General features: G+C 40.8%; 1 protein-coding gene across 2 annotated transcripts in view; it reads left to right on the top strand.

The window, feature by feature from the left end:
• Positions 1 to 24,398, top strand: part of efhc2 (EF-hand domain (C-terminal) containing 2) — a 122,629-nt gene that overhangs the window by 76,269 nt on the left and 21,962 nt on the right. For both annotated transcript variants that reach the window (XM_043700860.1, XM_043700858.1), the window contains 3 exons: positions 9,983 to 10,148; positions 13,236 to 13,378; positions 16,536 to 16,732. In XM_043700860.1, the coding sequence (XP_043556795.1) occupies positions 9,983 to 10,148; positions 13,236 to 13,378; positions 16,536 to 16,732 (506 nt within the window). The remainder of the gene's footprint in view (positions 1 to 9,982; positions 10,149 to 13,235; positions 13,379 to 16,535; positions 16,733 to 24,398) is intronic.

Genomic DNA, 24,398 nt, shown 5'->3' with positions numbered 1-24,398 from the left:
AATCTAATCTAAGGACTGAATATCCTTGACCACTGCTACACAACTACCAAAAACAGCTACCTTTCCATACCCCATTCACACTTTGGAACATCAGTTCACAATGCTGTGATCCTCCTCCAAGCTTACAAGCTGAAGTTGAATAGAAAGGACCCTTCACAGGAAGTAGTATAGTGCTAGTCTGAGCTCTTCTGCGTGGAATCAGTGGACTTGACCATATTCAAGAATTCAGCGAACAACCTAGACGAGCATGAACACCCTCTGCCTGTGGTAAGGTCTACACAGCATAATGGGATACAAAATGAAGCAGAGCAAGATAACGGACAAAAACACATCCCTCTCTGATGTGCTCAATGCCTTTTATGCTCAGCTCAAGCAGCATGCCAGTGGTGTGGTGTCACCTGCCCCGATAGCCCTGGATGCACCTGTTCCCTCTGTCACTACAGCCTCCCTGAGAGTAGACCTGAGGAAAACGACTGCCCCAGATGTATCCCTGGCTGTGCAGATCCTGTGCAGACCAGCTGGTGGAAGTGTTCGCTGCCATCTTTTATCTCTCCTTGCTAAAATCTGAAGTCTCCACCTGCTTCAAGAAAACCACCATCATTCAAGTACCAAAGGAAACGCACACAACGTACCTCAGTGACTACTGATAGGTGACTCTGATCTCCATAATCATGAAGTGCTTCGAGAGATTTGTCATGGGCCCCTCAACCGAGCCTCCCAGCCTGCCTTGATCCCCTGCAGTTTGGCTACTCGCAAACAGGTCCACAGCAGATGCTATTTCCCTAGCTCTACACTCAACTGCATAACAAGGACACCCTTGTCAGGCTCCAACTCACTGACTACAGCTTCGCTTTGAACACTACAATCTCTACAAAACTAATCTCAAAACTGTGAGACCTGGGTCTCGGCTCCACCCTCTGCAACATGATCCTCACCTTCCTGACCCAAAGACCACAATCAGTGAAGATAGATAACAGCATCTTCTCCACAATAATCCTCACCACCGGTGCCCTGCAAGGATGTGTACTCAGCTCTCTACTGTACTCCCTGTACACTTGCGACCATGTAGCCAAATTTCATATGAATGCCATCTGCAAGTTTGCTGATGACACCACAGTTGTAGGCTGGGTATCAAACAATGATGAATCACGATACAGGAAGGAGATAGAGTGTTTGGTATTGTGGTGCAATGATTACAATCTCTCAATGTCTGCAAAACAAAATAACTCATTGACTTTAGGAAGAAAGGAGGAGGACACACCCCTATCTACATCAAGGAAGCTGAGGTGGAGAGAGTCGCGAGTGTCAATTTCCTATGAGTGATGATAAGCAACAATCTGGACCTCCCACATAGATGGGATAGTCAAGAAGGCATAATAACGCCTCTGCTTCGTCAGGTAGCTCAGGAAAATAAGGACCCTCACAAACGTCTATAGATGCACCATAGAAAGCATTCTATCTGAATACATAACAGCCTGGTACGGCAGCTGCTCTGCCCAGGACCGTAAGAGACTACAGAAAGTTGTGTGCACAGCGCAGACCATCATGGAAGCCAACCACCCATCTATGGACTGTATCTACATCTCTCATTGCTGTAGAAAGGTTGCCAGCATCATCAAAGACTCCCACCCACCCTGGTAATATCTCTTCCTACTTCTTCCGTCAGGCAGAAGATGCAAAAACTTGAACATACACACCAACAGGTTCAAGAACAGCTTCTTCCCTGCTGGCACTAGACTTCTCTAATTTCAAATCTAATACTGACCTTGCTTTTGTGCATCTCCTGTGCAGTTATAACCTTGCTGTATCTAAGCACCCTATGATCTGTATGTCCTTATTTGTTATGATCTGCCTGTACTGTTCACAAACTAAACTTTTCACTGGGCCTAGGTACATGTAACAGCAATAAATGAAATCAAATCATCAGTTTAATCAGAGTCAGTGAATTTTCCCAGGAGAGCTTTTTTTCTGACAGTTTCTGCATTCAAATCTCCACTTGGCCAATGTTTGTATGACACTTCCTGAATAGTTTGCTTTATTTAAATAATCTCCAGGATTGTTCCACAGAGGGTCACTTTTCTGAACGTTTGCTGTGAGAGTGCAAGGACTAGCACTGGTAGATTAGTGTGTCCTACTAGTCCATCAGAACCTTGAAACATTGACTGATTCCTACTTTTCACTAATGCTAAATGTTTCTTCTGGTAATGTCTGTTTTGCCTACTGATTTCAATATTTGAAGTTTTTCTATTGTCATAAATCTGCAAGTTCAAGATTATGACTCCAATAAGGCTTCTGTACACCTGATATCTTTTGTATCAGGCTCATGTCAATAAAATCTTTGAAAGCTACCCAATAGGGGAGCTCACTTTCCAACAGTGGCACTCCATGTTGAACAATAACTGTAGTGTTGGGACAAGCTGTAACAGGTGGGTTGGCAGGCACGATTAATTATACAGCCAAGGCTTTTGCTGACACCACAGAAAGCTCCTTAAGTGCTTTGAGTGGCCAGAGACAGTACGATAAAGTATAGATCAGTAGTTATTGTGACACAGAAGCAAAATACTATAGATGGTAGAAATCTGAAAGAATAGGAAATGCAAAGGAATAGGAAACTTAACAGACTTGAAATACTGGCCTGATTTTTGCAGAGTGACCTTTAATAATGACAGATGGTTCCCAGATTTGCAGGTCTTGCTCCCATTTTTAGCAGATACATTTTAAACAGTAAGGAAAATGCGGTGTTGCATAAAGCACACAGATGAAAATTATGAATTAGCTGGGTGGTATAGTATCAGTGCTTGAGACAAGTAGACCAGATCTTTGCTCCAGGAATGGTCTCAAACCACAGTGTATGTTCTGCAACTTTGTAGTGGAGATGGCTTTCAAGGGCAGACGAGTTATACAAAACTGTTGCAATGTCAAGTTATTTAAATCCCTTATTTTTAAAATAAAAAATACTGTTTTCCTGTATTTATGAGAGTTAAAAGAATGTGTTCTGGCAGGTTCAACAGATGTCAGCTGATATTACTATAAATATTACGGTTATTATTGCTTGATTGCTTTCCATAACTTTTCATTCTTACAGTAAGGGCTCTAAGTTCACAGTTTTATTGACAACTTCAAGAGATTCTCAAAGGATATTTTATATGAGGTTGTGAATACAAATGACACATTTAAATGTTGCCACAGTCTTACCAGACCATATTGCTGCACCCTAATGGGAGAGAGAGAGAGAGACAGCTGTTGCTGGTTTAAATGTGAGGGTCACCATACCTCAGGAATGGAGAGAACTTGAGACGGTGAGTCCTTCTTGGTAACCTCAGTTAGTGTGAAAATTGAACTCAGGCTATTGGTATCACATGGCATCACAGACCAGGCATCCATCCAACTGAGCTAACTGACCCCCAACTTGACATGTTTATACTGCATTGAAAATGGTCTTTCATGAATGGGACTTTTGTACATCATATAATCTGCAGTAATCTACTTTACTTAATCCCAGTATGGCTCCTGGGATCTGTATATGGTCTGGATACTGCATAAGTTGGCATGGAATGTGTAAGTTCAGGGAGTAGTAGGCAGAGATTGGATTGGTATGAGTTGCCATAAATCAGCATCTATGGGATACGTGGGAGCATAGTTTGACAAGAGTTGATTCAAAGTTGGTGTGATCATGGAAATGAATGGGGTTCATTAGTTGCTACTAAACTGACATGAGCTATAGAAGATGATGGGTGGTGGCATAGGTAGTCATGGATACTACTAAAGACCATTCTCTGTGGGTAGAGGTACGTGTTTTGGAGGGGTTGGTTGGAAAGTTGGGATTGCTATGGATTTGGGGACCTATATAATCGTTAGGACTTATATCTTTCCATTTATAGACAAATTACAGTTAAGGGGAAGAATCAAGATGTAATTAGGAGTGAGTATGGTGAGTAGTGACATTTTGAAATATATGTCAATATATTTCAAAAAGTGGGGTCTGTAGCTAGTACCTAACCATTTGCCCAGCCTTACCCAGAGTAATCAATGTCTGATAGAGCACAGCTGATTATTCAGGTAAACCCAATTCAGTCTAGTTCTTGGACTGTATAAATGAAGGTCTTTTGGCATAAAGGTTATGTTGCTATTGCCAGGCTAGAATATCCATGTTCAAATACCACCTGACCTGGATATGCATCATAGTATAATAAAATCAGTTGATTAAAATAACTTTCTGTTTCCTAAAAACTCAATGTAGCTAACAATTAACTACATTGCTGTGTGTCTGGAGTCACATGTAGGCCAGGTAAGGATGGCACTTTCCGTCCCTAAAGGACATTAGTGAACCAGATGGGTTTCTGTCCAACAGTCAACACATGGTCATCATTAGACTCTTAATTCCAGACTTCTTTTGATTTCAAATTCTACCGTGGCAGGATTTGAATCTGGATCCCCAGACTATTAACTATCTGGCAAGAATACCACCAGGTCATTGCCTCTGTATCAGCTGATTATTTAGTTAAGCAAGTTGGTACAGATTAATTCTTTCACTACAGTTACAAAGAGGATAAATACAGAGATATCCTTGCAGCTTGCAGATGGAATGCAGATTTTATGCAAAATGTGTTCGGTTATTGGTAAGTTAAGTAAAGCAGGGCAAAGGTACTTGTGTGTTTTTCTTTCCTTATTATTTCAAGATTTGACTCTTACTCTAGTTCTGTGAAAGGAACTGTTGCACAATAACTGGTAAGCTATTCTACTTGTAATAGACAGTTAGTACAGTCAAAATATAGCAGGGCAGTTTGGCTGGGTGGAACATATGGCCCATAAAATGTCGGAAGTCATGGATGCATCATGTAGCTGAGATGAGCACAACGGCAGAAAGTGTCACCATCCTCACAAGCTTGAGCTCTCGCACTTCAGAATTTAAGTGGTGTGTTTGAAGGGGTCAATGTTGTGTCTCCACGAGGCAGAGGACTATGTGGATAGTGTGCTTAGGGAGGTGGAGGCAGAAAAAAATGATGGGTGACCACCAAACAGTTCAAGAGAAAAAAGGCAGCTAAAACAGAGATCCCCTGAAAAAATATTGCTTGCAAATCAGTTTTCGATTTTGGTATTGATGATGGTGATGGCGCCTCTGAGTGCAGTCAGATCCAAGTCAACGGTCGTTGAGTTAGTCATCTGTACAGAAGGAGAAGAAAAATGCAATAACAGTAATGATAGAGGATTCTTTAGTTTTGGGAGCAGATAGGCATTTCTACAATTATAAACATGACTCCACTGTGGAGTGTTGCCTTCATGCTGCCAAGATCGTGCATGTCACAGAATATTGTTGATATCTCCTGGTTCAACAATTCCAACAATTTGTGGAATGTGTTGGTAAGAATAACTTAGATAGGAAGGGGATGCTGTCCTGAAAACAGACTTCAGGGAGCTGGAAGCAGACAGAAAAGGAGGATCCCCAAAGTAGTTTTAAAACCATAAGATATAGGAGCCGAAGTAGGCCATGTGGCCCATTGAGTCTCCTCTGTCACTCGATCATGTCTGATGTGTTTCTCAACTCCATTCTCCTGCCTTCTGCTGTAATATCTGATCCCCTTATTAATCAAGAACCTATCTGTCTCCATCTGAAATACACTCAATGACTTGGCCTCCATAGCCTTCTGTACTAATGAGCTCCACAGATTCGCCATCCTCAGGCTGAAGAAATTTCTCCTCATCTCAGTTATAAAGGGTTGTGCCTTCGCTCTGAGATTGTGTCCTTGACAACTAGTCTCTCCTACTGTTTGAAAATCTTCTCCAACCGATAACTAAACCTGCATGTTAACCTTAAGAGAATTCTGAACAAAGGATCCTAAGTCCTTTGTACTTCAAATTTCTAAAGCCTTTCCCCATTTATCTCAGGATTACTCCTCATCTCATGTGATTATGAGTGGAGAAACTGAAGAATTAAGTGATTGAGAACATAGCTGGATAACTGGTGTAGGAGAGAGGACATAAGATTTCTGAGGTAGTGGGACTTGTTCTGAGGCAGTTAGAGCTTGTACAGGAAGGACGTTTACAACTTGGTCCGATTAGAACTAATATATCCACAAGGAGATTTGCTAGTGCAGTTGGGAAGGTTTTAAACTAGATTGGCAAGGGTTTAGGATACTAAGAAGGAGCTTGGATTCAGGAGGAACAAAACAAGAAAAAGGAATTGAAAAGAAATCAGCAAATGTCAAAGACACATGAAGCTATGACAAGCGTCAAATAGGATCAAAGTGGAGAATAATGTTAAAATGATTGAATTAACAGTTGGATGTAGTATTTGCAAAAAGGTTGATTTTGAATGAATGAATTGAGTTAATGGATATGATTTAATTGCCACCAGGGTGACTGAGATTAGGAACTGAACAGCCAAGGGTATATTACATTTAGGAGGGATAGACAAATAGTAAGGGGAGGGGGGGTGGGAAGGAAGGAATGTGGTTGCAGTCAAATAAGAGATGACATCAATGCATTAGAAAGAAAAGAATCTTCAGTTAAAGGATTATGGTACAGAGTCAGTTTGGGTAAAACTAAGAAACAGAAAGGGACAGTAAGCATTGTTGGGAAATGTTTATTGAACACCAAGTTGTTGAATTAATGTTGGCCACCTTACAAACCAGGAAATCTGATTCATCTAATGTGGGTGATCCAGTAATAAAGGAAAACTTCAATTTGCATACAGATTTGGTTAAACAAGTCAGCATTAATGCTGAGATGAACTCCACTAGTGTGTATGAGATGGGTTCTGGAACTGTGTGTTGAGGAGCCAGCTAAGGCTTGTGCTATTTTGAATTTGGTGCGATGTAATAAGAAAGAGCTAATTAATAACTTTGCTGTAAACGAGCCTTTGAGAAATTGTGCTCATGATATGATCAAACTTTACTTGACATTTTAATGTGAAATAGGTCATTCTGAAGCTAGGTATGCATAAAGAAACTATGAGGTGAATTGACCAGGTTGGATTGGAAAAGTACACAAAAAAGATTTGACAGTCCACAGGCAATGACTAACATTTAAGGAAATTCTATAGATTAACTTCATCCCAGAGTGTTGAAGAAAGTACCTCCAGAGATAATGGATGCATTGGTGGTGCCTTCACCTTAAAATGGCCATATTGGTAAGGGCAATCAAAGTACATTGTTTCTGTATACATGGCTGAGCAGAAATGACGGGGTCACATGACACACCTGCATTTGTTGGATTGTTAAAGAATATAATTTATAGCTTATCACTTGATTGTTGTTTTAACATTCTGAAAAGAGCAGTTCCAAGCTTGAACAACCAGAATGCCTGCTCTCCATCTCTCTTCCCCTCTCAGACGTTTACTCTGTAGAAAGAATTTTGGACTTGACCCACTAAACTGGACTAATTCTCTCAATACAAGGAATATTACTGTACCGTTGATGCAATCCATCTGCATTTCTGCTGTAAGGAGGAGAACTGCTGAAAGATCACCACATGACAAACTCCTAATTGGACATTGGCTCACTAGATTCAAATAAATAATACCAACACCTCTGATTTTTAAAGAAATGTATTAGTTGTAACTGTTGTTCTTCCATTTGTGAACATGTGTGTGTGTGAACGAAGTAGCAAAGAAATTCTGTGGTATTTTGAATGTTTTATTAAAGAAATCCTATCTTTGATATCTCCTTAAGGGATTTTCCTATGGATTTATTTCTAAGATTAAAAACTCCAAAAAACATTTGGGGAACACTTCTCAGCCTACTGAGACGATATCTTACTGCCTTAAGCTTAAGAATAGGAAGACAATCATAATTTAAATTTACCTCCCTTTCCCCTTGTCTGACATCAGGTAGATACAGATTGGATGTTTCCCCTCATTGGTGCTTATACAAGGAGGGTCGTAATCTCAAGATCAGATGTAGGCCATTTAAGACTGAGACAAGAAAGAATTTCTTCACTCAGCGATGTTGAATCTTTGGAATTCTCTATCCTATAGGGCTACGTAAACCCAATCATTGAGCATGTTCATAACAGAAGTCAATAGATTTCTGGAGACTAATAACATTAGAGATATGGAGATAGTATGGGATAATGGCATTGAGAAGATGATTAGCCATTATTGAGAATGGTGGAGCAGGCTTGATGGGCTGAATAGCCTACTGGATTTTCTATGTTCCTATGGATCACACTGATGAAATGCAGGCCAGGCAATCAGTCTGGACTTCCAAAGAGCTAAGAATGTTTTAAAAGTTTTTTTTAATATTGGCATATTGATTCCTCTTGATTGAGTCTAATAAGACTCTAGGTGCATTTGGAAGGACAAATAGACAACATTTTTGTCGTCTCAGTTGATCACTCTTCCTTAATGTCTTCTTCCTATGTAAATAGATACTGGTGTTCTCAATGTTCTGAAGAATGCACCCATACAAGGGCTATGGAAATTCGATCATTGAGCAGGAAAAGCAAATAGACAACCCTTTTTTCACTTCACTCTATTAATTTTCCTAACCCTCTTCTTGCCCCTACACAAGTAGATACAGGAGTTTTCAGCAGTTTGAAAGATGCATGTGTTCAAGTGGAATTTCCTCCTACTGATTTCATAAACACTGCTGGGATCAATACCAGATCGCACAGCCAACCATTATGCAGAATCCAGGGGATTTGGGGCTAAATATGGTTTTAAACATATTGGATTGTAAAACTCAGCATTTTTGTTTTGGTTACTTTGGTCAGACACTGATGCAGTCCATGCTCAAAAGCAACAAGATCTGGACAATATCCAGGCTTGGGCTGAAAAGTGGCAAGTAACATTCACCCCACACAAATACCTGCCAATGGCCATCTCCAAGAACAGACAATCAGACCTCCACCCCTTCATTATCAATGGCATTACCATCACTGAATTCCCCACTACCAACACCCAGGGGGGTTCCCACTGACCAGAAACTCAGCCTCACTCACTATATAAATGCAGTGGCTACAAAATCAGGTCAGAGGCTAGGGGTACTGCAGTGAGTAACTCACCTTATGACTTCCCAAAACCATTTACAAGGTACAAGACAGGAGTGTGATGGAATACTCCACGGTTGCCTGGAGGAGTGCATCTCCAACAACACTCAAGAAGCTTGACACCATCCGGAACAAAGCAGTCCACTTGGTTAGTATCATATCAACAAATATCCACTCTCTCCACCATGAAAGTTCAGTAGCACCAGTGTGTACTATCTACTGCATAAATTCACCAAAGATCCTTACACAGCACCTTCCAAACCCACAGCCACTTCCACCTGGAAGGAAAAGGGCAGAAGATACATTGGAACACCACCACATGCAAGTACCCCTCCAATCGCCTCACTATCCTGATTGGAAAATATATTGCCGATCCTTCCCTGCCACTGGGTCAAAATTCTGGCATTCCTCGCTAATAGTATTGACCGTCTGCTTGCAACATATGCAATGCAGCAATTCAAGAAGGCAGTTCATGACCAACTTTTCCAGGATAACTAGAGTGGATAATAAATGCTGGCCAATCAACAATACCCATCTCCCATGAGTGGATAAAAGAAAAATACAGTAGAAAGACAGTAATGTCCATTAGTACACGTTACAAGAATAAGAAATGGACACTTTCAAAGTCAATATGAATTCTTTAGCTGAATGTGGAGGAAATTGTCCTTTCATGTACTGTCTATAGACTCAATTGTTTGATGTAATTTGTTGGAAATTAAAATTTAGCGTCAATAAATCATCCATATACTTTTTAAGTAACCATACCATGAATTTAAATAAAATTTCAACCATCTGTTTTACTGAAAGAATGCGTAATATTGGTTTTATATGTTTAGTATCATTAGCTGAACTACATCATTGTTTTTCAGATTGTAATAATCAGGCAGACAAGGGTTTCTGAAATGAAAAGAGAAAATACTGGAAAAATTGCAGATTTTCAGCATTTGCAGTATTTTACTTCTAATAATTGTTTTTTTGTTTTATGAATTAACAGTGGACTTCACACCAGTTAAATACAAGTCAAAATCAACCACCACATTTGAAAGAGAAATCCCTCCATACAATGGCTTTGGATCAGAGGAGGACTCATTCAATTCAACCCTGGGTCTGGTACCCAAAGCACCACAACGTAATATTATAAAATTCATGGAGAAGGACAGGTAAGATAAGAGGCTATACAACTAATTGCATGATCTAAGACATTTGTACATTGGTCTGTCAGAAGAATCTTTGTTATTCATTCATGGAATGAGAGCATCACCGGCTAGGCCAGTATTTGTTGTCCATCGCTAATTGCCCAGAGGGAGGTTAAGAGTCAACAACCATTACTGTGGATCTGGACTCATGTGCAGGCCAGGCTAGGTAAGGATGGCAGTTTCCTTCTGTGAAGGACATAAATGTATCAGATTGGTTTTTCTAACAATCAACAGTGGATTCATGGTCATCATTAGACTCTTCATTCCATATTTTTATTGAACCCAGGTCCCCAGAACTTTACTTTTGTCTGTGGAGTAATAGTCCAGCAATGATACCAATAGGTCATCACCTCCCCTAAATGAATGACTTTATGAACAATAAATGTTTTTTTTCATCATTTGGAGCTCACACCGAATTACTGCTTGTAGCTTCTATCCTTTTAATTTCTGTTATGAAATAAATTGAGAAGTTTTAACTTATGCTTGTGCAAACATGTATTTTATTTGCTGTCATTGAACAGTAGAAAAATAGTGGCAGATCTCAGAATATTGAGTTCCTGTGGATGATGGATTAAACTCATAGAGTCATAGAGATGTACAGCACGGAAACAGACCCTTCGGTTCAACTCGCCCATGCCAAACAAGTTACCCCAACCTAATGTAGTTCCACCTGTTAGCGCTTGGCGCATATCCCTCTAAACCCTTCCTATTCTTATACCTATCAGATGCCATTTAAATGTTGCAATTGTACCAGCCTCCACCACTTCCTCTGGCAGCCCATTCCACACACGCATTACCCTCTGCTTGAAAAAGTTGCCCCTTAGTTCTCTTTTATATCTTTCCCCTCTAACCCTAAACCTATGCCCTCTAGTTCTGGACTCCCCCACACCAGGGAAAAGACCTTGTCTATTTATTCCTTTATTCCTTCATTCCTGATGAAGGACTCCTGCCCGAAACGTTGATTTTCCTGCTCTTCGGATGATGCCCCACCTGCTGTGCATTTCCAGCACCACTCTAATCTTGACTCTAATCTCCAGCATCTGCAGTCCTCACTTTCACCTTGTCTATTTACCCTATCCATTCCCCTCATGATTTTATAAACCTCTATAATTCCTCTAAAACCTCTATAACCTCTATAAGGGGAGATGTCAGGGGTAGGTTCTTTACCCAGAGAGTGGTGGGGGCATGGAATGCGCTGCCTGTGGGAGTGGCAGAGTCAGAATCATTGGCGAACTTTAAGTGGCAATTGGATAGGTACATGGATGGGTGCTTAAGCTAGGACAAATGTTCGGCACAACATCGTGGGCCGAAGGGCCTGTTCTGTGCTGGATTGTTCTATGTTCTATGTTCTATAAGGTCACCCCTCAGCCTCTGAAGCTCCAAGGAAAACAGCCCAAACCTATTCAATTTCTCCCTATAGTTCCAACCCTGGCAACATAATCATATAAATCTTAAAAATCAAGGTAGAAAAATGTATTCAAAGCAATTCTACAGCAAGCACATGGAGCACTGTTTGCACAACCCACAAACTGTTCTTCAATGATATCAATAAAGTAGCCTGATGCAAATAAATTTTCTCCCACATTTTTCTTATTTTTAATGTTCTTCTTTATGGATTTTATTGCACACTTCAACGGTCCATTTATGTTTCAGTTATGTCAGTATCCAGAATCATTTGAATTTTTCTTATGCAGTGGTGGAGGTTTGTCAGGGTTTTCTACGTGAATGGAATAAGCATTTGTCCAATTAAATGACTTTATGCATCCGCAGTTGCTTTCTGGTCTTGTATATTCATTACTGATGTGAGTTGTATATAAAAAAAGTAAGAATGTTTAGGAAATGAACTTAATTGTGAAAATTAAGGTGCTACATTTGGACAAATTTCAGGCATCGTGTTGATGCCCAGCACATGCTGATGTTATGCACAATCAAAATTTACAAAGGAAATCCAAAATAGTCATCAGGCCCTGTATTTGTGTAAGTCTGTTTCAGGCAGACACATGGAATTATTATGGAGTAAGCTTTACCAATATGAAAAGTACAGTTTCCAAAAACACGATCCAGATTCAGCCTGCCCTTCACCACCAGCCCCCTTGCCCAAACACCCCCATATTGCACTCTTATATATCCACTTTATGCCAATGAGGCAGGCTTCTATATCTATCTGTTTATATTTATCTACTCTCAGAAACACCAACTTAGTCTGTTTTTTAGTATTCATTAACCAGCTTTCTATCTCCTTTGATGTGCTGTCCCTTAATTTTATCAAAAACAGTTTCATTTTCTTATCAAGCAACTTTCAAAAATTCTTAATTTTTGCATTTTCTTAATTAATATCTTCTCTCACTTCCTCAAAATTATTAAAGTTATCAGACAATACTTCCCTTTTTGACAAACCTATTGTGACTCTCATCAAATAGTATATGTCTATTTCAGAGAATGTTAGTTTTAACCTATGTAATGGTCTTCCAGAACTTGTTCACAACTGACATTATGTTTGGTGGTATATCGATAGCTGATTTGTCTTTTTCTGAAGAGAGGTATTTACATAGACAATGTTTAATTCCTACACCACTTCTATATCCTGAAATATTTAGAAAATTTTGCATTTCATGTTATTCCGCTATGACACCAATGAGTTCCAGGATGCAGGCTAGCAGGATCCAATGCCTTTTCTACTTGGTGTTCCACCAGTTTTTCAAAGTATTTTCTTACCTAGAGTTATTCTGCAGAACTGATACACTTCTCCTTTTGCCATTTGTACTATCACACTCTGCAGCAAAGGTGTTTTTAAAATTTATGTTGTATTCCATCATCCATAGATTTCCCTCTTCATTACAAATGTTTCAATCCTTTTTTTTAAAAAAATTATCCTTTACAGTTTCCTTTTACTAATTTTCTTTTTTATGTACGGTCCAGCATTTTTTTTGCTTAATTCTTATTGATGCTAATACTTGTGTATTGTATTATATATCTAACATAATTTATGTTATAGAAAATACCATCAATAATGAATCGTTCAGTGTCTGATCGGGAATTTCCTTTTTTTAGACAGGGATTGGAAAGCAACGTGCTCCGGTTCAGTGCCAGACTGATTACAGATGATCCAATCAACAGTGAACGGAAATTTGTGATTTCATATTTTCTGAGTGATGACACCATTGCTGTTTTTGAACCTCCTGTTCCAAATTCAGGTAAACTTTTAATACAGAGGATTCTATAGTCAGACTGTATAGTCCACTCAAGTGCTGTAAATCTTGTTGCAGATCTGAGTCGCTTCCTCTATCTGTACTTTGATCTTCATTATTCATGAAATGCAAAGAGTGCTAGCAAGACCAGCATTTATTGTCCTTTACTAGATTCCCTTGTGGTTAGCTGCCTTCTTGAATAACCACAATTTGTGTGGTATAGATACTCGCATCGTGCTATAAGAGAGCAGTTCCAGGACTTTGACCTAATGACAATGATTGATGGCAATATAGTTCCAAATAAGAATGGTGTACGAGTTAGAGAGGCATTTGGAGATAGTCATGATCCCATTCCCTTTCTGGTTTCTATTAACTCTTTCCTCATAATATTATACACCTCTACCAGATACCCCCTCGACTTTCACTGCTCCAAAAAAAGTAATCCAAGTCTATCCAACCCCTCTTCATGGCTAAAGTGCTCCATCCCAGGCAACATCTTGGTGAGTCTCCTCGGCACCTCCTTCAGAGCAAGCCCATCCTTCCTATAATGCAGTATATTTGCATTGTATTAAGGTTGACATCTCATTTTTAGGTATGCCTGGTGCTGCTCCTGGCTTGCCTTCCTGCACTCTACCACTGAACCAGGATTGATTCCTTGTCTTGATGGTAATAGTTGAGTGGGGGATATGTGCCCATGAAGTTGCAGATTGTATTGCGGTACAATTTTGCTGCTTTGATGGCCCAAAATGCCTCATGGATGCCCAGTCTTGAATTGATAAATACCTTCAACGTCTGTCCCATTTAGCATGATGATAGTGTCACATAACACAATGAAGGCAGGACTTTGTCTCTACAAGGTTTAGGCAGTGGTCACTCTTACCAAAATTGTCATAAACAGATGATCTGTGGCTGTCAGATTGGTGAGGATGAGGTCAAGTGTGTTTTTCCCTCTTGTTGGTTGCCTCACATCCTGTCATAGGTGCTGTCTGACAGCTATGTTCTGTAGGACTCGACCAACTCATTCATTGGTGCTACTACCGAGCCACTCTTGGTGGTGGACCTTGAAGTCCCTCACCCACAGTATTGTGTGTGCTGTTGCCATCTTCAGTGCTTCCTCCAAGTGTTTCTCAACATGGAGGAGTACTGATTTGGGTACTGGGTGAGGGGTGTGATATATGGTAATTAGTAAGAGATTTCTTCGCCCATGTTTTGCCTGATGTCTTCTGACTTCATGGGTTCTGGAGTCAATGTTGAGGCCTATTAGGGCAGCTACCTTCTAAGTGCACATCATGGTTGTGCTACCTCTGCTACCTCTATTCTGCTGGTCATACAGGACATATCCAGGAATGGTAATGGTATTGTCTGTGATGTTGTGAATAAGGTATGATTCTGGGTATATGATGGTCAGATTGTTGCTTGACAAGTCTGTGTGATAGCTTTCCTAATTTTGGCATGAGACCCCAGTTGTACAAAGCTTTGGTTAGGCTTCAGCAGGAGCACTGTGTGCAGTTCTGATCACCACACTATAGGAGGGATGGGATTGAGTGCAGAGGGGATTCACCAGGGTGGGTTGGAGTATTTTAGCTATGAAGAGGGTCTGGATAGGCTCAGGTTGTTTTCTTTACGGCTGAGGGAGGACCTGATTGAGATGTATAAAATTATGAGGGGCATAGACAGGGTGGATAGGAAGCAGCTCTTCCCCTTAGTTGAAGGGTCAATAATGAGGGGCAAAATTTTAGGATGAAAGGCAGGAGGAAATTTGAGGAAAGATGTGAAAACACCAAGAGAATGATGGGAATCTGGAATGCACTGCCCTGGGAGGGCAATTGAGGCATGAAACCTCTAAAAAGTACATGGATGAACAATTGGAATGCTGTAACTTTCAAGGCTATGGGCCAAGTACTGCAAAGTGAGATCAATGTTCATAGGTCAGCACAGATCTGATGGGCCAAAGAACCTCTTCTGTGAATGACTCTACATTAGTAAGGAGCACTTTGCGGGGCCGACTGGACAACATTTCCTTTTGTCATTTCTGGCGCCAAGTGGTCGGTCAGTTTCATTCCCTATTTATTTGTTCACAATATCTATGAATATATCCCTTGATTATTTATTCATTACAAATCTATATTACATATTTAAAAGGTTATCACATTGGCCCCAATTTTCATTCCTGGATCAGATACAGAGATGGGAGAAATCCTGGCTCCACAAACTCGAACTTAGCCACTGTCCTTCCTATTTGCAGTCCATGGGAGGTGGGCTGTATTGGAAGATAGGCCAAATGACCCAGGAAGAGCTGAGGACGTTGCCAGTTCCTGAGGCAGACTGTGTAGTAAGCTGGCCTCAGAGCTCCTGCACTGTGACTAATAATTGAAATAAAATACTAAAATATGAAATATTCCTCCAGTCCTCAGCTCTAACAGCTCCCTTATTCTCCCTCACTTCCACACACTCCCAAATTCCATCAATGTTAATCCATGTAAACTAAAGCCCGTCCTCAATGGTCCCTAATAATCCCTATGCCGACAGTGCCTACTTCCATGCACCACCCTATCCCCCTTCACTTATGATTCCAACTCAGCTAATATCCATAAGGACCCAAGCTAACAGGAGAACAAATTATTTTTTATTACTTGAGGTTCTACATCCCACTGGGTGGGATGCTGTTCGGACGGTCACTGTGAATGCGATGGGCCAAATGGCCTGCTTCCTCACTGTTAGGATTCTAAGATTCCACTGCAGACTGGACTTTCTTGAGAAAAGAACCTTGATTCATAAGACAAAATTGACAGGTGTTACCAATCTTCACAAATTATACAGTCCAATGGAGGTTATACAGCTTTCATAAACAATTTTCTCCACTGTTGATAATCAAAGACAGCACCTTCAGCTCCTCAAAGTGATCTTTGACCCCAATTCTGAGGTGTCTTGGAACAATAGCTTCAGAGGCACCTCAGCTCTCCAGATGGATGATGGGCTATCCATAGGTATTGCACTAAGATGTTATTTTTCTTTGTAGGCCTAATCTCTATACTCCAAGTTGCAGACGCCAATCCCACTGCAATACTTGTCACTTAGAAGAGGCTTCAGCATGGTGAAAATCTGGGCCAATTTGTGTATGTTTGAAGTCGTGGTGTTCTAAATATATGTATTATTCCTACAGGTATTCCTGGTGGTAAATTTTTAGAAAGAATGAAAATGAAAATACCTGGCCAAGAACTTTTTAAGAGTGAACCATCTAAGTACTATACTCAACAGGATCTGTTCATTGGAGCGAGGCTCTGCCTCTTTGGGAACTATTTTTGTCTGGTAGATGCTGACGAGTATACTTTCAATTACATGGAAAAGAATGCAAATGAAGTAGGTTATACCTTATTTTGGTTCTTTCTTTTATTTTCTTATTGTTACCTTTATAGTATGGAGTTGCCCACAAATAACTTATTAAAAGTAATTATATTGTAATGTGCAATTGTTTAAGCAGATCATTTAGAATAAGGTTAAAATCTATACATTTTGTAATTTAAACAGAAACAAAAACAGAAGTTGCTGGAAAAGTTCAACAGCTCTGGCAGCATCTGTGAAGAGAAATCAGAGTTAATGTTCCCGAGGAAGGATTGAAACGTTAGCTCTGATTTCTCTTCACAGATGCTGCCAGACGTGCTGAGCTTTTCCAACAACTTCTGTTCTTGCTTCCGATTTACAGCATCCACAGTGTTTTTGGTTTTTATTTTGTAATTTAAACACTTGTGCCCTAGAGAGAAAAAACATATTTATCTTCTACTTCTTTAATGGTATTCTTAATGCGGGAAATATAGCTCACTCATTCTTTCTCAGGTAAGCAACGCATATTAAGTCTACAACTCGCTGCCTTGTAACACCTAGGGGCAGAATATTGATTGGGTTATCCAGAGATGTGACCAGTGGATACACTCTGCCAGGGTCCAGTAGTTGTAATTATGAACCATTTTAATTTTTCATGTATCATGCATATAACTTTACCCTCAATTTTTCACTCTAAAATCCAAACTCTATTTACTTATTACCTATTTTCGGTACAAACTTATTCACTGACGGAATAATAGAATAGTAGACTATCCGAGATTGAGTTCCTGTGTCAGTGTGAAGTCAACACAAACTAACAAGGTTACTACCTTACTGGTGTGTACAGCATTCCCATCAACTCTCCCCTCTGAAATGACAGTGTACCATCAAGAAAGGATAGCAGGTATACAGCATTGTTCATACTAAAGTTGTCAAGATTGCAAAACAAACAAGTAATTGTATAAAATCAGAAGTCACATGATACCAGGTTATACTCCTAGGGGTTTATTTGAAATCACAAGCTTTCAGAGTGCGGCTCCTTTGTCAGGAGAAGTGGACGCACTGTTCCGTGTGTCTAGATGAAGAGCTGGTTGTTGAAGGTGGGAGACATTGTGGTCAAGGATGAAGCAGATGAGTTGTAAGATGACATCCAGGAATTGGCAGTTGTTGGTATTGAGTACTGATGCTGTCGGAGGGATGCCATCGTTGTGAGGGCTGCTGTCATAGAGTGCGGAAATGTCCATTGTGACAAGGAATGCTCCTATTCGACTGGTCCAGATGTGCTGAGGGAACACCACCCTCACAAGTAGGAACACTACCCATCACGTACACGGTACGTACTCATGCGACTCGGCCAATGTTGTCTACCTCATACCCTGCAGAAAAGGATGCCTTGAGCATGGTATATCAGTGAGACCACACAGATTCTACTTCAACAACAAATGAACGGACTGCACACAACAATTAGATTAGATTAGATTACTTACAGTGTGGAAACAGGCCCTTCGGCCCAACAAGTCCACACCGACCCGCTGAAGCACAACCCACCCAGACCCATTCCCCTACATTTACCCCTGCACCTAACACTACAGGCAATTTAGTATGGCCAATTCACCTGATCTGCACATTTTTGGACTGTGGGAGGAAACCGGAGCACCCGGAGGAAACCCACGTAGACACGGGGAGAATGTGCAAACTCCACACAGTCAGTCGCCTGAGGCGGGAATTGAACCCGGGTCTCTGGCGCTGTGAGGCAGCAGTGCTAACCACTGTGCCACCCTGCCGCCAGGCAGGAGAGTTCCCTCCCAGTCAGGGAATACTTCAATGATCAAGGACCTTCAGCCTCCAATCTTTGGGTAAGTACCCTCCAAGGTGGCCTTTAAGGTACACAGCAACACAGAATCGCTGAACAGAAACTGATAGTCAAGTTCTGTAAACATGAGGACAGCCTGCACCATGAATTTGGGTTCATGTCATGCTACATGTAACCTCACCACACTTCTGTGTTTGTGAAATCTTCCTTAGTATCCTGTTTTGACACCATCACCTGGATAACTTATTATCTCTCTATCTTAATTAGTTTGTACAGTTTTGGATTACTTGTTACCTTGGTTGGACCGTCATCATGTGACTCTTATACCTATCATGTTATTCCAGCCATTAGGTTTGACTCTGGCACCATCTAATTTTTGATTTTTTTGTAATTATCTCTCTGCCTTCATAAATCAGATCATAGGTCATCCTTTCACTTGCTATTCAGCTGTTGACACTTTAATCACATTGTTTAACACTTTTGATCACCTGCAAAGATGTGTTATTCAGCCTGTCGACATTCCACTCACACCATTTGTACTTATCTTTTGATGCTCTTAGTTACCTGGAATATCTTGCCATTATCTCTCTGCCTATAAATTATGTGCCTATGTGCTTCCTTCCACTTCACCTGACAAAGGAACAGCACTCTGAAAGCTTGTGATTTCAAATAAACCCGTAGCACAATAACCTGGTATTGTGTGAATTCTGACTTTATACAATCACTTGTTTGCTTTGCAGTCTTGACAACTTGAACATGAGCAATGCTGTATACCTACTGTTCTTTCTTGACGGCATACTGTCAAATCAAAGGTAAGAGTATGGTGTTGAAAAAGCACAGCAAGTCAGGCAGCATCTGAGGAGCAGGAGAATTGATGTTTTGGGCATAAGCCCTTCTTCAGGAATGAGGCTTGTGGGCCGGGGGGCCTGAGAGATAAACGGAAGTGGGGGGTGGGGTTTGGGGGAAGGTAGCTGAGAATGCAATAGGTAGATGAAGGTGATAGGTCAGAGAGGAGGATAGAGCGGATAGATGGGAAAGGTGATGGACAGGTCAGGAGGGCAGTGCTGAGTTAGAGGCTTGGGACTGGGATAATGTGGGCAGAGGAAACTGGGGAAATCCACATTGATCCTGTGTGATTGCAGGGTCCCAAGGTGGAAATATGAAGCGTTCTTCCTCCCAGGCGTCAGGTGGTAAGGGTTTGGTGATGGAGGAGGCCCAGGACCTGCATGTCCCTGATGGAGTGGGAGGGGGAGTTGCGACATCACTCACCAAGGACCCAAAGGATCTTTCCCTGTCCAACAGAAATTTACCTGTACCTCCATCAATGTCATCTACTGTATCCATTGCACCCGATGTGGTCTCCTCTACATTGGGGAGACAGGATGCCTACTTGCAGATTGTTTCAGACAACATCTCTGGGACACCACCCCATGGCTAAACACTTCAACTCCTGTTCCCACTCCAACAAGGGAGGTTGGAGTGGTAACTGGAGTGGGCACTTCTGGTTTTGTAGGCCCTATGCATGGACTCTTGGAATTGGTGGTGAGGAGTCGGTTGTAGTGCTGGTGGAGTGGGGACCCCTGGCTGCAGTTAGCCTGGAGAAGGGACCTTGCAGAGACCTTGCATAAGGTCTGGAGACATATTTGGGACCCCTGCCAAAGAACACAAACTCAATTTAAGTACTTTCTTTCTTTTCTTCAGTACCTCAAAATGGCGCCAGATTATGATGACAGAATAATTTTCATTGTATCTGCATTAGTATATGTGACAATAAGTAAATCATTCATTATTTCTTTCATTCATTCATTCATTCTTAGGTACTTAAAAGAATTGGTTAGTGGGAGAGTTGATGTGTTGGTTTTAATTTTCCTAAATTTCTGAGATTCTGGTGAGGTTCCATTAAATTGGGAAGGTGATGACCTAGTGGTATTACTGCTGGACTCTTAATCTAGAGGACCAGGTGATGTTCTGGGGAGGCAGTTCCAACTCCGGTCATAGCAGATAGTGGAATTTGAATTCAATAAAAATCTGGAATGAAGGGTCTCATGATGATTATGAATCCATTGTTGATTATCAGAAAAAGCCATTCAGTTCACTAATCTCCTTTAGGGAAGGAAGCTGCCATCCTTACCTGGTCTAACCTGCTTGTGACTCTAGGCTTTCAGCAATGTGGTTGGCTTTTAATTGCCCTCTGAGAAATTAGGGATGGGCAATAAATGTTCCTGGTTTTGTTCCAGCAATGCCCTCATCCCAGAATGAATTAAAAACAAAATTGGAAAGTAGTGAATGTAATTTCTTCAGTAAAAAGGGAGTGAATCAGACATGAGGAAACTACAGGCAAGTTAGCTACACGTCAGTAAAAGGAAGATATTATACATTATAGCAGGGTGTTTAGATAAGTGCAAGATAATCAGGCAGAGTCAACATGTGAAAGTGAAATCATGTTTAACCAATATACCCTGTATTTGAGTTCGTTGTAGAAGTAATACGCACTGTGGATAAAGGGGAATCAGTATTTTACTTCGATTTTCAAAAGGCATTGTTAAGGTTATCACAGTAAATACAAGCTCATAGTGTTTTTTTTAATTCTACTCGTGGCATGGGAGTATCGCTGGCTGGGCCAGCATTTATTGCCTATCCCTATTTTTCCTTGTGAAGGTGGCGTTGAGCTGCCTTCTTGAACCACAGCAGTCTGTGTGTTGAAGTTAGATGCACAATCGCATTAGGGAGGGAATCTCATGATTTTGGCCTAGTGACACTGAAGGAGCGATAATAAATATCTCCAAGTCAGGATGACGAGTGGCTTGGAGGGGTACTAGCAGAACGTGGTGTACCCATGAATCTGCTCCCCTTATCCTTCGAGGTGGAATTGGTCATGGGTTTGGAAGGTGCTGTCTCAAGCTTTTTGGTGAATTTCTGAAGTATCATCTTGTAGATAGTACGCACTGCTGCTACTGAGCATTGGTGGTGGAAGAAGTGGATGTTTGAGAATGTGGTGCCAGTCATGTGGACTGTTGTGTCCTGGCTGGAGTCAAGCTTCTTGAGCGTTGTTGGAGATGCCGCCATCCAGGCAAGTGGGGAGTATTCCATCACTTGTGCCTTGTAGATGGTGAATATGCAAGTCAGTTACTTGCTTCAGTATTCCTTATCTCTGACCTGCTTTGTAGCCACTGTATTTATATTTTGCTAGTCCAGTTTATTTTCTTGTCAGTAGTAACCCCCCAGGATGCTGGTAGTGGGGTATTCAGTGATGGTAATGTCATTGAATGTCAAGGGGTAGTGCTCAGATTCTCTCTTCTTGGAGATGGTCACTGCATGGCATTTGTGTAGGGCAAATATTACTTGTCATTTTTCAGTCTAAACCTGGATATATCCAGGTATTGGGATAATGAAATGACATTGACAGAAGAAAAATTCAGAAGTTCAGAAGAAGAGTCATACTGGACTCACACTGTTAAATCTGTTTCTTTCTACACAGACCCGCTGAGTTGCTTCAGCATTTTCTGCAACTGTTTCAGACTTCCAGGATGAACAGTATTTTGCTTTAAAATAATTAGTCATTGCAGATTTCAAAGTCAACACCGGATGGTGTACCAGGTTTATGAAGAGAAACAATTTTTGTACAATGATAGAAGGCCCAGATTTCACAGTGTCACCAAGCAGTATACAAATTAAATGGAGATTCTTCTTTTATGAAAAAAATTAAGTAACAAAAATACTTTTTGGCTGCTTTTGCACTTGCTTTGAAGAAAACCTTTCTGTCTTGGTAATTCTACTGAAATACAAACAAAGCATGACATTGGGAGATTGAACAAAGAACAAAGAAAGTTTACAGCCCAGGAACAGGCCTTTCGGCCCTCCAAGCCTGAGCCGATCCAAATCCACTGTCTCAACCAGTTGCCCAATTCCTAAGCATCTGTATCCCTCTGCTCCCCATCTATTCATGAATTTGTCCAGACGCATCTTAAATGAATCTACCGTGCCTGCCTCTACTACCTCTGCTGGCAACGTGTTCCAGGCACCTACCACCCTCTGTGAAAAATACTTGCCGGGTGTATCCCCCTTAAACTTTTCACCTCTCACCTTGAAAACGTGACCTCTCGTTATTGAATTCTTCACCCTGGGAAAAAGCTTATCTCTATCCATCCTGTCTATGCCCTTCATGATTTTGTAGACCTCAATCTCCTTTTTTCTAATGAAAACAATCCTAACCTACTCAACCTCTCTTCATAGCTAGCACCTTCCATACCAGACAACATCCTCGTAAACCTTCTCTGCACCCTCTCCAAAGCGTCCACATCCTTTTGGTAATGTGGCGACCAGAACTGTACACAGTATTCTAAATGCAGCCGAACCAATGTCTTGTACAATTTTAATATGACCTGCCAGCTCTTATACTCAATACCCTGTCCGAAGAAGGCAAGCATACCATATGCCTTCTTGACCACTCTATCCACCTGTGCAGCAACCTTCAGGGTACAATGGACCTGAACTCCCAGATATCTCTGCTCATCAACTTTTCCCAAGGCTCTTCCTTTTACTGTATCATTCACTCTAGAATTAGACTTCCCAAAATGCATAACTTCACATTTGCCTGGATTGAACTCCATCTGCTACTTCTCAGCCCAACTCTCCAGTCTATCTATATTCTTTGACAGTCCTCTATGCTTTCTGCTACTCCACCAATCTTCATATTATCTGCAAACTTGCTAATCATACCAACAGAGGCCTCTTCCAGAATTATTTATGTATATCACAAACAACAGTGGCCCCAGCACTGATCCCTGTGGAACACTACTGGTCACCTTGTTCCATTTCAAGATAAACTCCCTTCAACTACTACTCTGTCTCCTGTTGCTCAGCTAGTTCTTTATCCACCTAGCTAGAACATCATGTGACTTCACTTTCTCTATTAGTTTACCATGGGGAGCCTTATCAAACGCCTTACTAAAGTCCATGAATATGACATCTCCAGCCCTTCCTTCATCTATCAATTTGGTCCCTTGCTGAAAGAATTCTATTAAGTTGGTAAGGCACAATCTTCACCACACAAAACCATCACTGATAAGCCCATTCTTTTCCAAATATGAATAGATTTTATCCCTCAGTACCTTCTCCAGCAACTTTCCCACCATTGACATCAGGCTCACTGGTCTGTAGTTACCTGGAATATCCCTACCACCCTTCTTGTATGAGGGCAACATGATCACCCCTCCAGTCCTCCGACACCTCACCTGTATTTAAGGATGCTACAAAGATATCTGTCAGGGCCCCAGCTGTTTCCTCTCTTGTCTCCCTCAGCAACCTGGCATAGATCCCATCCGGTCCTGGGGATTTGTCCACCTTAATAACCTCTAGCCTACCCAACACATCTTTCCTACTTATGTCAATGTGATCCAGAGTAATGAAACTTCAGTCTCTAATCTCAACATTCATCATGTCCCTCTCCTCAGTGAACACTGATACAAAGTGATTATTCAGAATCGAACCCATTTTCTGGTAGATGTACCCACCCTCGTATATTTCAACCTCCAAAAATATTATTCATGTATTGATCAACCCTTTTGGCTAAATATTGCTTCTCAGATACTTGACTTTTGCACAGTATATATAATAATCACAGGAGTTAGGAATGACAAGGATATATTGATATGTCTCAAAATTATTGACAGTGATAGTAAGTGAAAAAGAATGAGAACTATATAATAAAATATATCATTACTTTAGCTGTTGCTTTGTTGTGTTAACGGACAGAAGAAAATGTATTTAATTTTTTGTTATTGACAACAGTTCAGTTTAAAGCATTTTTATTGTTTTGTTTCAGTCTAAAGCATTTTTAATGTTTTGTTTCAGTCTATGTTCTAATCTCAACTTTATTTTTATTCAACATCT

The sequence above is a fragment of the Chiloscyllium plagiosum genome, chromosome 12 (assembly GCF_004010195.1).
Source record: "Chiloscyllium plagiosum isolate BGI_BamShark_2017 chromosome 12, ASM401019v2, whole genome shotgun sequence".
NCBI lineage: Eukaryota > Metazoa > Chordata > Chondrichthyes > Orectolobiformes > Hemiscylliidae > Chiloscyllium > Chiloscyllium plagiosum.
The sequence above is the reverse complement of the archived record's forward strand: the minus strand, read 5'-3'. Positions and strand labels throughout refer to the sequence as shown.